The sequence below is a fragment of the Cydia fagiglandana genome, chromosome 6 (genome assembly GCF_963556715.1).
Source record: "Cydia fagiglandana chromosome 6, ilCydFagi1.1, whole genome shotgun sequence".
NCBI classification, from domain to species: Eukaryota; Metazoa; Arthropoda; class Insecta; order Lepidoptera; family Tortricidae; genus Cydia; species Cydia fagiglandana.
In genome coordinates, this window is record NC_085937.1 from 7,107,802 (window position 1) to 7,121,632 (window position 13,831).

The 13,831-nt window shown below is 39.6% G+C and overlaps 2 protein-coding genes across 4 annotated transcripts in view; both read left to right on the forward strand.

The window, feature by feature from the left end:
- The window catches only part of LOC134665073 (sorting nexin-13-like), a 34,437-nt gene extending 27,457 nt beyond the window's left edge, over positions 1-6,980 (forward strand). For both annotated transcript variants that reach the window (XM_063521870.1, XM_063521871.1), the window contains 9 exons: positions 489-622; positions 1,088-1,300; positions 1,760-1,856; positions 2,602-2,681; positions 2,847-2,965; positions 3,296-3,364; positions 4,026-4,132; positions 4,242-4,355; positions 4,810-6,980. In XM_063521870.1, the coding sequence (XP_063377940.1) occupies positions 489-622; positions 1,088-1,300; positions 1,760-1,856; positions 2,602-2,681; positions 2,847-2,965; positions 3,296-3,364; positions 4,026-4,132; positions 4,242-4,355; positions 4,810-4,916 (1,040 nt within the window). In that variant the 3' untranslated portion in view covers positions 4,917-6,980. The remainder of the gene's footprint in view (positions 1-488; positions 623-1,087; positions 1,301-1,759; positions 1,857-2,601; positions 2,682-2,846; positions 2,966-3,295; positions 3,365-4,025; positions 4,133-4,241; positions 4,356-4,809) is intronic.
- The window catches only part of LOC134665084 (alpha-L-fucosidase), a 161,829-nt gene that overhangs the window by 112,134 nt on the left and 35,864 nt on the right, over positions 1-13,831 (forward strand). The gene's annotated exons all lie outside the window — the stretch shown is intronic.

Sequence of the window (13,831 nt, forward strand, 5' to 3'; positions counted from 1 at the left end):
AGTTCTTTCTAATGCTAAAAAAACGAACTATAAATAGGCGGCAAGATTGTCTAAGGTGATTTTATCGAGAGTGTGGGCCTAGTATAATTAACAATCTTCTAAAACCCATCATACAAAATGGTTGGGTATTCTTTTGTAAACTCTCGACCGTAAATCAGTTGAACAAAATATGTGCGAGTGTTAAGTTCTAAAAAAAAGTTTAATTTTCATTGAAATCGTGTAGAACAGCCATTCTTAAAGTGTGTTCCGCGGAACCCTAGGGTTCCGCAAAGCCTCTGTTGGGGCTCCGCGAAAATACTTGTAAATAAGAAAAAAAACCAGCTCTTCTATAGTTATATCTGGTCCACAGTGAACCAAAATTTTTAATTTCGGGCTCCGTGAAATATTTCGCTTGCCAAAAGGGTTCCGTCACCAAAAAAGCTTGAGAACCGCTGGTGTAGAAAATGTTTTTATTTCGTGGCGTTAATAACCTGATACCTTCCTTGTAGCTCTGATGCAGGACAAAGGGAAGACAATTGGTATCTACGCTATAGCAGTGACGAGAGTGTCGGATAACGAGAAATGGCACATTTATAGGAGATACAGCGACTTTTATGACTTACATTCATCGATTAAAGATAAGGTAAATGAGCTTAATTTAACCCTTATTTATTATAAACAGCAACACTTTTAACTGTGGACCTTATGTCTCGGTAATAAAGCTTACGAAGTGATAGTTTATAATGCTTACAGATGTAGTATATAATTATTTTCCATCGTATCGTATCGTTTTCACGGAAACGTACGAATGTGTCTTGCTATTTCAGTTAGTCTCGGTACAAAAAGTACTGAGGTTGACTGAAGTAGCATGACAAATACGAACGTTTACGAGATGTACGATGGCATGTGATATTCAAAAGCATGTATTTAAAAAAAAGGTTTTGTTTTTTCTGGACCTGAGATTAAAATATCAATATAAATTATAAGTATAGGACTCTACAATAAAAGAGTGAACCGGTTTCTAATGCGTTCAATTATATGGACAAGAAACAAATATTTGTATTTAGTCGATTTTTACTTCATTCTTCTCTTATCTTTTATGTTCTAGTGGCCTGAATTAGGCCACCTCCCTTTCCCTGCGAAAAAGACGTTTCAAAACACCTCCCGCGCCGTCCTGGAAACCAGGAAACGGATGCTTAACAACTACCTGATGAATCTAGCGAACCTCGCAAGGGAAGCGCGTTATATGGCGCTCTGGTCACCGGATTATCTAGGAGGGTTCCTAAGCCAGGAGATACAGACTGGAAAGACTAGTAATATGGTAAGTACTATTCTTTATAAATAATAAATAAATAATTCAAAAATACAGGACCTAAAAGTTTCAAAATTAAGTTTTTTCTTAACTTCCAAAAAGGAAATAAGTAAGGATACCATTCGATTCCTTACATTTTATCCATAAAAAGACTGTACAGCAACTATATACATAAACGCAATATTTCACCGACAAAAACACAATTTTCTTGTTTGGCCATACTTCAAGATGGACTCTCAGTGACCTTGACGTCACGTTCACTTATCGTTTTGTTAGGAGCGTTTCGCGAGTGAAGTACGACTGTCGGAATTTGACATTTCTGATTTTTGTATTGCTTTAATGCAATGGGGCCCATATAGACATTTGATCCTAAAACAAACCTGATCAATTGATACCATAAATGGAAATTTGTCGTCTAGCCTATTACCTGATGAACTTTTAAAATGCCTAATCTCTTGTATTCCACAGTTCGATGCCCTGTTTGTGAATTCAATAAAGGCTGGTGTGAGGACCTTAAAGAATATGCCTGACCAGTTTGCCAATACAGTCGATGGAGTTATGGATGGTAAGGAGCCATTGATTTTTTATATTTTGATGCTGACTGAGCATACCAGTTTGACAACATATCTTCTTCAGTCTAGCGTTTTCCCGGCCTAGCGCCAGGGTCCGCTTTCCTACTCAATCTTCTCCACTTTGCCCGGTCTTCGGCATCCTCAGGTGTGAGATTGTTCTCTTCCATGTCGGCTATCACGACGTCCAGCCAGCGCTTCTTAGGCCTACCAGTTTGACGATATATACAGGGTTACTTTTTTACCGGTACAATAAATTTTACCACATCATTGGTATCGATAATAGATCACATTGCACAAATAAAAATTTATTTTATTTTATTTCGCATCAATTAATTTATCCTTCACCAATTTAGTAACTTCTGGTTGCACTAATTACAAGGTGTCAACGGTATGAAATCGCGCGCGATGACGTAAACAAACAGTTGCCAGTTCGTGCGTTTGCTAATTGATGCGTAAGGCATCCACATTTTCTAGTACTTTAGCGGATAAGTTCGGGCATTGGTTTTTTGTTTTTTGTTCCCAAATAGTAGTAACAAAGAATGCTGGTATTTTTTATTTTTGGCAACAATTACGTATGTTGATTTATTGTACTGGTAAAAAAGTAACCCTGTATACATATACGTACATAAATGACTTCCATGAAAAATTTCACATTTCACAAAAGAGTATAACATATTTGCTATCCTTCTATTACGTTAACCTTAATTTGGTCAGTTTGTCAAGTATTACTATTTTCAGGTATATCAAAGGTGTTCCAAAGCAAAGGAAGTGACAGTTGCGAGGACCTTAGATACGCCAATTCTTCGGATAGTCAAGATGTAAGTATTATTTATTTGATTTGGATCTTTGAGTACTAGTTTCAAACTGTTATCGCCCGCTGCGGGCGTATAATGAACGCGGTTCCCGCATAAAAACCACAAAATAGGCAATCTATTTACGTAATGTCCTGGTAACTATTATAAACTATTGTATAATTTACGCAGGAGGGTGACGAGAGCGCAGCGCTGCGCCTGCTGGAGGAGGTGTTAGGCATACGGGGGCTGTGGCTGCGGAGGAAACTGCTCGCGCCCTTGCGCACACTCATCGCAGACCGAGTCAACAAGTAAGTTCGGTCACAGAGAAAACACATACATAGAGTCCTCACTCCATACTTCAGTTTTAGTACCAAAAATACTATTATTTTCATAGTCGACATCTAGCATCGAGTACCGGAATTATACCGGCCGGCCGGCCGGCGTTAGGCTTTTGGAAATAAACTAAGTAAACTATTAGACGGAGCACATAAGACAGTCGAGGTCACCAAACATGTGTGGCCCTCCCATACTAAATTTGCAATGGAACTCCCGTGCAAATTTAGTACAGGAGGCCCACTTATTTCAGTTGCGCCTACAATTACGACCAATACTCCTGTAAATTAAAATTATTTTTACAGAAAGGTGTTTGATTTAGTCTCCTCGCTGACTTCGCCCCGGAACGTCGTTCAATATCTTAAGACATTTAAGTAAGTTGAATACTACTTTAATTTGTATTAATTGCACTATTGACAACATAATTACTGTATGCAGCCATCGTATATAATTATGTCGGTGATGTATTAACAGAATATTTTAAGTGTGCTCATACATACCTTTGTAAACAAATATAGGTAAGCTCATAGCTTCCACATTGCAGTGTTTAAGGCGCGTGTATGGGTGGTATTCCACCTGTCCAATGTGTATTTTGTCTCACATTTTGCTTAGTGAAAGAGTGAGACGCAATGACATTGGACCAAGATATTGGACAGATGGAATACCAATACCTAAAGCGACATAATGTTGCTTTTCATGCTCTAGGGCGTAAAGTGAAATCATCTATTACGAACCCTCTCGCGCTCTCTCCCCATGTGGCCGTGCGCGGGTACGGATATTTTCTTAGTCTTGAAATACGGTAATACATATAATCTTTTTATATTTGTTATTTCTGTATATTTCCCTCGCAATCGAAGTGAAAGCAAGGTATATAACTCGGGCATAAAGCCCAGTTCATCCTAGAGGTATCTTTAAATGATCTCGGATAAAGTGGATTACTTTATAATCTACGATTGTGTTGATTCGAATCTTATTCTGTGGTCTTGAAGGGCCTAGGTCTGTATGGATCCGGACCTAACAATATTTCTGTTTCAGACAATGGCTGACGAGCCGCAACAACCCGCAGGGCGGTAACCGCGATGCCGCCACTAAGGCCAGGACCAGAGTTGCTGCCAAAGTCGCCCTCTTAGCCGCTTCATCAGGTTTAAAACTATTATTACTAGCTTTTTTTCTTACATACGTAAAGACTGTAAAAAGCAAACTCTACATATTAGCCTTTTGTAATATGTAATTAATGTTGTTGTTTGACAGATGAGCTGAAACACATCGTTGGTTCAGACGCGGCCAGACGGGGCCTACTTACAGTCTTCGATCTATTCCAAAATGAAGAGATCAACAAGAGGCTTATATTCGTGCTACTTGAAGGTATGTTCTTATGTATATTGGAACTATTGAATGAATTATATTCATACATTATGAAAATAATTAGTCACTTTGCCGAGTTGCGTCATTAACCTCTCGTGTGCCGTGATTATTTTTTTCTAATATTTTCCTCGTACGCGGATCCGCGCTGCATACGGCTTAAGAGTGACAGTGAAAACGCCTATAACCGATTCGCAAGACCGAAGTGATCCCATAACAGTGTAACAGTGAAAGCAAACTAGTGTGAACTTTGAGTGTCGTATTATTTTAATGAGAAAACGTATGAAAGTATATTCATTGTAACTAACCGTAGATTTTATTCATATCAAAAATACAATAGTCATTTTTTTATCGTGTCTTACACACACGGAAGCCTCCGTGTGTGTAAGACACGATAAAATTAAATCGCTCGTCTCCTCAATTAAATCGCTAAATTAATTGTTTGGCATTGTTACAGCTACACTGGCGAACTTGTTCCCAGACAACGAATTCCCTGAACTGTTCAAGAAACTATACTCTAACTCACCGAGAGTGCCTGCCTCTAAGAAAAATGTTAGTACTTAGATTAAATTAATAAAAAAATACATCGTATTTAAAGTGAAGGGTCCAGCTGGTCCGATCTGTTCAAAATGCCGCGTGCCAAGTAATTGACTGTAATTGATATGTTATTTAAAATGGCGGTATGTTGTGCCCTAAAATGTTCAAGATGATTAGACAAAATATTTTGTACTGACTGTCGCATGTACAGTCGCCATCAGATATATCGGAGCGGCCAAGGTGCTCACAAATATCTGAACACGCCTCTATTGTCAGGGCGTTAGAGTGCGTGTTCAGATATTGTGAACACCTTGGCCGCTCCGATATATCTGATGGCGACTGTACAGTGAGCTGCAAAATTGCATGGACACATTATGAATGGCATCTTTGCAGCAGCACGATAAAAAACCATACTACAGCGAAACATGTTAATTTCTAAGCGTCAAGTATACCCCACAACTCGGAGTAATTAACAACGGAGACGCCATGTCTAAAATTTTCGGTACAAAATAGTCTGCCGTTTTTTGCGGGGGAGGGGCACATCAAATGTATAGGTACGTCATGTCAGATAAACGTCAGTCCATACATATGGTTGACCATTGGCCGCCTATTTTCGACAGAGGGGAACGCCTGTTAATGGCGGCTCCATTGTTAATTACTCCGAGCCCCACAACGATGTTAAAGCATCTTAATACAAATTGCTAAATCACTATACCTACCTATATAATTTAAGAAAATATAAATTCAACTTAATTATATTCGTTTACAGCGCATGGTCTACGTTGAACAGTTGCGTTTGATATACTCCGTCGAAACTTTGGAAAAATAAATTAACGGCTAAAAAAACTTTTTAAATTGAATGAACAGTGAATCTACCGCATGTTTTTTTCACACAAAATCATATTTCATTTAGTTAAAAGATTCCATCCTTTATGTATAGGCTAGTAATACTTATAAAAAATATACATATGTATACATATTTAACTAAAGGACTACATTGCACCGTGATTGAAGTATTATTCATATTTAATGAAAAATAAACAATTAGAGTATTGGAAATTATAATGTGATAAATTAGAAAAATTTACATACTTACCTAAATACTTGTACAAAAAAGCTTTTTACTATTGTTGTAATATTTACATATTGTAGTAAAGTTTTGAGATTACTTCGCAATTTATACTATAATTGTATATAATTTAGGTTGTCTTGGTAAAAATATCAAACTTTTGCTTTGTATTGTGAAAGACTATAAAAATACTTGAATAGTCCGAGAGCCAATCGTGTGGAATTTAAATTCACAACATTCAATGAGATTATTCATTTACCACTGAGCTATTCACGTTTATTTTATAACATACTGACAGTGACAGTTAACGGAATGTAGCGTGAAAGTTTGTTAAATAATGTACTTTATTGACAAAGCATTTTTGAAACAAGTACATACTTATACTCTAATTAGGAATCTGGAGGAAATTGCTGCGAGCGCTTTTTTTTAAATACTAGTTGGCATCTTGGAAAACATTGTATACACGCACTTCATGTTTAACATTTACCACAGACAACTGAACTAATAGACGTACAAAGTAAAAAGAAAGGTGCCGTAATGTGCCACGTTGTCATAGATTTTATTGGCTTTGTGAGAGAGTTATTTCGATAAATTCTCTTCTGCTTACCAGCATGACTATTTGTTGGGGTTATCTGTGTTATAAGCATTACATTATAAGCAATTATTAGTCTGGAGGGGTGCCATGTGACGGTTAAAATCTTATAATTTTACTTTTATTTTAAGTTTTGTTTCTTTTACTCATGTACCTATATTTAAAAGAGGTTATACAGGTTTTATGGTTGCTGGTCTGATAAGATACTTTTAGTTCAATTGAAAGCAATAAAATAATCAGCACATATCATGTAAGGTTAGGTAATTTCCGTGTTGTCTTCGTTACTATAATGTTAATAGTATTATATTTTTTATAGCTGGATACATTCCACTTGTTTAACTTATTTAAATTTTATAAATAGCCGAATGTTAGTGTAATATAGTTACGTGCCTATTTATTGATTTGAAATAAAATGTTTCAACTTGAAGGAGACATATGTTTTATTGACATTAAAAACACTTCTTTTTTTATTAATCGCCTCCTAATACTCATCTGATAATCCTTAACTTTCCGTCATCTGTATTAAGGTGCCTTTCATTACTTATATGTATTTGAAAAATATTAAACATCCACTAAACAGCGATTTTCCGATTGGGCTTACTTTGGAAAACTTGTTTTAGTACGATAATTTCCCCATTTATGGAGGTTATTGTAATAACTAAACTTTCATCTTCATTCAATTTAAGAGGTGGGCTCTTGTCGGTGCACCGTGATGAAGTTGTCTCCAACTTGGTCGGTCCAAAGCCAGCCCTTTAGTGTCCTGGTACGATACGGCCCCTAATACATGCTCTTTTACTTGGCCCTTATAACTAAACTTGACCAAAAGCAAATAGCCCATATTTATAAAACTGCGCTTTTACGACTTAGCATTTTACAGGCATAAACTACTACACTAGGTATGTCCTAGTACATGCTTGTAAAAGGCTCCCAAATCTGCAAATTCTGCCGAAACTAGACCATTAAACCGCCTCGTTTGCATACAATTCATCGTTAACCAGAGCTTTTCTCATTATAACAGCAATTAAAACAGTGCAAGACGTTCAAACGTAGACACTTTCTTGGTTTTCTCACAAAACTTTGTGAAATGGCTCTTGATTTCTTGGGTCGACTAAAGTCGGTCACGAAGGCTTATGCTTGAACATGACTTAAGAACTAAAACCCTCATTTGAGCGGCTGGCAGACCAGCTTAAGCCTCTGTCGAATCTAACCTAATGAGAACTGTTCTGAAGTTCTGTAAAACATATGCTTATTAAGATGGTACAGACAACATCAATAGTTAGTAGCGTATAAAACAACGCGCCAAAAATATCTGCCACACTCGATTACTTTTCTAAATAGAGATATAGGTATCACGACAATTAGTGTTCAAAGATATCTGCAACAGTCTAATTGTTCTTTATAAAGGTACATATTCCTTCTTGTGTGTACACTACTTTTGATCCTGACTGTACCTACTAAATTAAAATTAGATAATTAGGTAGTGCACCCTGCAGTGACTTTAATGCTTAGCGTGATCGAGTGCTTACAAATTAACGCATTTCCCATTAAATCTCAATAAGTTAAGTGCCCGTATTTAGTATCTGTATTGTTAAAGTCATAGTCTAAATAGACAGTAAGGGTTAAGCATTTCACTTTAACGGCCGACTCTTTCGTTCAATGCGATAATTCTTACGAAACTCAACTACTTGATTAAATCAGAGATTATAGAGGGAGAGGGATTAGAGCTGGTGTAGCTTTGTTTGACTTTTATAAGCGGATTGTAACATATTATGATATGCCTACTTTAATAATAAACTATCTTTATCTCTGTATCTTAAATCAAGTATTAGTGATAGCAACAAATCGTAACAGTATCTAACTAACTATACACCAACATTTCACAATTTCCGAAAAAGTCCACTCGCTTCCCAGATTAAAAACCGCACCGCGCGGCCAAAAGCTAACTCACCGTAAACCGACTTAACCTTCCTTAAATTATTCAAAAGGAATAATAGTGTAACATGAATTGAATGCATATTACTATGCAGTGAAAGATTGCCAAATGAAGGCGGTAAACGTTGCGACCACTTTGTGTCTGGGGGTTGGGTGGCCGCCAGAGGCCCCGATGCCAAGTCGCACTCGCACTCGTTAATGTGAATGGATTTGGACTTCAAATCTGCACGTCCGATGTGTTTTAATGAGATGTAATCAACGCAGGTTTCTTGGTAATTGCATTTAGTTTTATGTTTTGCTAATTTTTGTGTGATTTATTTTCGTACAAATAAAGACAAGCGAAACATTCGAAAAATTATAATTAAACTTGTTTTTTTTTTCATATAAAATCCTCCTCTTTTTTCGAAGTTAGTCGGTTATAATGTAGCCTATGTCATCTGCACCGTGAAAATGTATCGATTATCATCTTAAAAGTAGTAGTAGTACGAGTACCTAGGTACCTACATAAAAATCGGCCCAACAGTTTTGGCGCTATGGTGGAACATAATATTATGATACACAACATATCCGTGTAGGTACAAGTTGGCCTGGTTATAAATATGTATTTATAACCATGTTTATTAGGCATACCTAATATTCTTAAACTTTGATCTTGTGCATCTCGCTCGTATTTATTACATATACCCGTATAAGCGTGATGTGCTGCGAGATTAGTACTTAGGTAATTAATGTCAAATCATGACTAAAATGAGATTAACTTCGAATAGGCTTAAAATTAAATGAACCAACCAATGAAGGGCTTCATTTGGCTTGATGGTTTACATTAACTACATTCTAATGATAGGTACAACGGTTAAGCAATTAGGCAATTTTGAACTCCTTTTTAATGTTTAAAAGAGTAAGCCCTGAATTGGACGTGGTCCAGAGTTCAATGCTGCTGACGCGACCCGCGGTGTCAGGGACCTCCGGTACGCTCGTAGCTTGATGAATAGCGGAAGTTCCTTGACAACAGTTTAAACTTTCAGGTAAAATCGTTTTTAACAGATTTGTCGCAGATAAATGGCCCGGGATCTGTTTTCGTTGTGGGTGGCAGATTATTTGCAGATATAAATCCATGATGAATGTGCAGTCGACGTACCGACGTTGCGATATGTTTGTATCTTCATGCGTATTATTATACCGTTGAGACAGCTATGTTTTCGTTTGTTTATTATTTGAGTTAAAATGGGATAGGGGCGTACCTGCATACTAACTCGCTTGCTAATTATATACCACATGTTTTAAATGCTATTTAGACCGCGTTAATACATTAAGTAGGTATATAGCTGAACGCGTTCATAAGTACCTATCGGTTAAGCCGACCATTTATTACCTATTGAAAATTTGCGTTTGGGGGAAAACAGTTAGGTTAGACCCTCATTTATTAACGTCAAAAGAAGGAATGGAATTATTGTATACACGTACAAATATTGTAATATATATATATATATATATATATATATATATTTCCATAGTATCTATCTTGAACTGTACATAACTCTCGCTCATAAATAAACCATTCAGTAGGTCACAAAGGCGGAAATTTAATCATAATTTTGGGGAGAACAGCTGTTAAATTCCTAAAATTCTTTCCCACAACAACCATCGGGATTTTCTCAATGGTATAACTCCCGTCTAATCCGCAAATTAGGCGCTTCGTATACTCCCGGGGAATACCGAAAAGACTCACCTCAAACGGTAAACAATTTCACGGACAGTGCTTCGATTTAATTGGTCGATTATCTTTTTTTACGCTCGGGTTGTGTAGAACCGTCGTCAAGTGTGTGACAGACAATAAATGATGCATCGGGCATCGCTAACTAAAGGGTTCCGTTAGCGACCGAACTGGGGTCCTATTGACTTGTCCGTTTTTGAGTGATTGGTGGCCAGCGGCGAAAGGTCACGTCCTTAACTGTCTTTGATTTGTGCTCTTTTGTGACGAAACCGTTTAAAATCTCATTGATGTTGCCTTGTAAGGATTTTAAGCACTTAAAGGAAGCGTGGGTTTGAAGCGTTCACCCTAATAATAACGAGTCGCTATTCAATACTTGCCATTGTTTTTGAAGTAGCAAATTGGTATTGTGAGAGGGGTGTTGGCGGCAGTACATACTTTCAAGCTTTTAAGTCACGCCCTTTGAATTGATCAACCAGATTAGGACCGTCTGTAATATCTTGCCCTAATAATAAAGCACCTAAATTTCATTGTTGCACTTTACTTGACAACAACCCGATTTCTTTCATGTAGAAATGTAAACATACCTAATACTTATATTAATGGGTAGAGACATTTAACCTCCTGGGAGAAAATTAGGTTTGTATTAAACTTTAAAATAACTATTTTTATTCATAGATGCATACCTTTAATCGAATATAAAACTACAATAGTCCATAACTTGCAAACTGCCACCAAAGAGAATATAACCACTGCCACGGCGAAGTACCTTCGAAGTAGGTACCTACTTTTACTGTGTATTTTCGCGTTTAGTTGCCATTGGACGCTAACGAAAACTTATGAGCAGAACCCGAACAGCAATAAACCATCGCACGGCTAGATGTCACAGCGAATAAAATTATCTGAAAGTATTTTCTCTCCTAGCACTCAAACTGCCAAACTGTAGGTAATAAACTTGCAAAGAAAATTAAGAATGTGAAAAAGCAGTGAACGTTTTTTGGCAATCGCCCCAGAAGGCGGCCGGCGGCCGACCTTGCGAACACAACCAGAGAAAGTCCAGGATATTGCAATTCTCTTCCTACTACATAAATTGAGTGTCCCTTTGAAACAACTCGAACGGCGCGGGGTCTGCAGGGCCATTTGCAAACAAAACGCCCTACACGATTTTAAAAGGCAAAATTGTATCCTCTGCTACGGTCTTCGGCGGCAATAATGTAGGGGTATTTAGCAGACTATTTACTGCGCGACACTGCGCTCGGCGACTCCTCTAATACTCTTAATTATTTTTGCCAGTGTAAGCTGTTTTTCTGACGGGGAAATGCAATTGCAACATTTTGCATCCCCCTGCCGGCGGGCGCTCTCATTACGTACCCCGCATCCGTCCGCCACGGCTGAGATCGCAGAATAATTAGACTTTAAATCAGGAGTAGCAAAGCGGTCAACCTCTCCAATGTGGTATGAATAGTCAATCGTCATTAAATTGTTCAGCTTTGGTAGTCTAATGCGTTCGAGGGCGGATGGAGAGCCTTCCGCGGCCCTGGCATACGTGCTCACGTATACCTGTATGAGGAGAATTTATAATGAACGTCAACCTAGCTACGGCGAACTACGGATTTATTTACGTAAATTAATTTGTTGAACTTTCATTTCACCTGCGCTTTCCAACTTGCCGTTCCGGCTCGTATGTGCGCTGCGCTATCTAAGTGCTGCATAATTATTTTATAACAAAAAGTTACCGTATAATAAAATTCATTAGCGATTAAAATTAAATTAATACAGTCCGGGTGGAGTTCGCTCAAATTTAAGCAGTGCAAGATTTAAACGACAGCTCACATTTCGTACGTAATTATACCGTGGGTCGCCCGCTCGTGGCGCAATGTGCCAAATCGCTTACTCGCGGCTCTGTCGAGCTACCATCGTTGCTCATCGAGACATTGCATATTGCACACCTACTTCAAGGGCAAGAAAACAGGATGTTATTAATACATAGTGCGCCTGTGCTGCGATAGAGCGAATAGCGACTGACCATATTTCACGCAAAAAACGAAGATTTGTACACGTAGTAGATGCATGTTGCTGACGAGTACTTTTGCTAGAATAAAAAAAACTCGCCCGCTAAGCATACCGATCGGCGCCGCCGCTTCTCGGTCTCAGCTACCACTCCTAGTAAGTATCCTCAGTCTTGCAAGTGACAGCGGGTTGGTGTTGGCACTATAGCCGATATAGTTATATAAATACTTTATATCGGCACGGCGACTCGCTAGCGAGCTCCCACTTCGTTGTCCGCCTTCTTGGTGCCGACGCAGCGATCCTTCAGCGTCGCTCGCCGCGCTCCGCTGCCCGTATGCTGTAAAAGAGTTAACCATCAGTACATAGGTCAATTGTATTCAAAAGTACAGCACGTGTGAGTGATGTGACGTAATCTCACGCTGGACTCGCTGCGAGCTCGCTTAGTACCGCCGCAGCGATCCTGAGTCAGCGCCGCTCGCCGCGCTCCGCTGCCCGCTTCCTGTCGCCGTATGCTGTAAAAGAGTTAACCATCAGTACATAGGTCACTTGTATTCAAAGGTACAGCACATGTGAGTGATGTGACGTCATCTCACGCTGGACTCGCTGCGAGCTCGCTTAGTATCACCGCAGCGATCCTGAGTTAGTGCCGCTCGCCGCGCTTCGCTGCCCGCTTCCTGTCGCCGAATGCTGTAAAAGAGTTAACCATGAGTACATAGGTCAATGGTATTCAAAGGTACAGCACATGTGAGTGATGTGACGTCATCTCACGCTGGACTCGCGGCGAGCTCGCTTAGTACCGCCGCAGCGATCCTGAGTCAGCGCCGCTCGCCGCGCTCCGCTGCCCGCTACCTGTCGCCGTATGCTGTAAAAGAGTTAACCATCAGTACATAGGTCAATTGTATTCAAAGGTACAGCACATGTGAGTGATGTGACGTCATCTCACGCTGGACTCGCGGCGAGCTCGCTTAGTATCGCCGCAGCGATCCTGAGTTAGTGCCGCTCGCCGCGCTTCGCTGCCCGCTTCCTGTCGCCGAATGCTGTAAAAGAGTTAACCATGAGTACATAGGTCAATGGTATTCAAAGGTACAGCACATGTGAGTGATGTGACGTCATCTCACGCTGGACTCGCTGCGAGCTCGCTTAGTACCGCCGCAGCGATCCTGAGTCAGCGCCGCTCGCCGCGCTCCGCTGCCCGCTTCCTGTCGCCGTATGCTGTAAAAGAGTTAACCATCAGTACATAGGTCACTTGTATTCAAAGGTACAGCACATGTGAGTGATGTGACGTCATCTCACGCTGGACTCGCTGCGAGCTCGCTTAGTATCGCCGCAGCGATCCTGAGTTAGTGCCGCTCGCCGCGCTTCGCTGCCCGCTTCCTGTCGCCGAATGCTGTAAAAGAGTTAACCATGAGTACATAGGTCAATGGTATTCAAAGGTACAACACATGTGAGTGATGTGATGTTATCTCACGCTGGACTCGCGGCGAGCTCGCTTAGTACCGCCGCAGCGATCCTGAGTCAGCGTCGCTCGCCGCGCTCCGCTGCCCGCTTCCTGTCGCCGTATGCCGTAAAAGAGTATCATCAGTACATAGGTCAATTGTATTCAAAGGTACAGCACGTGTGAGTGATGT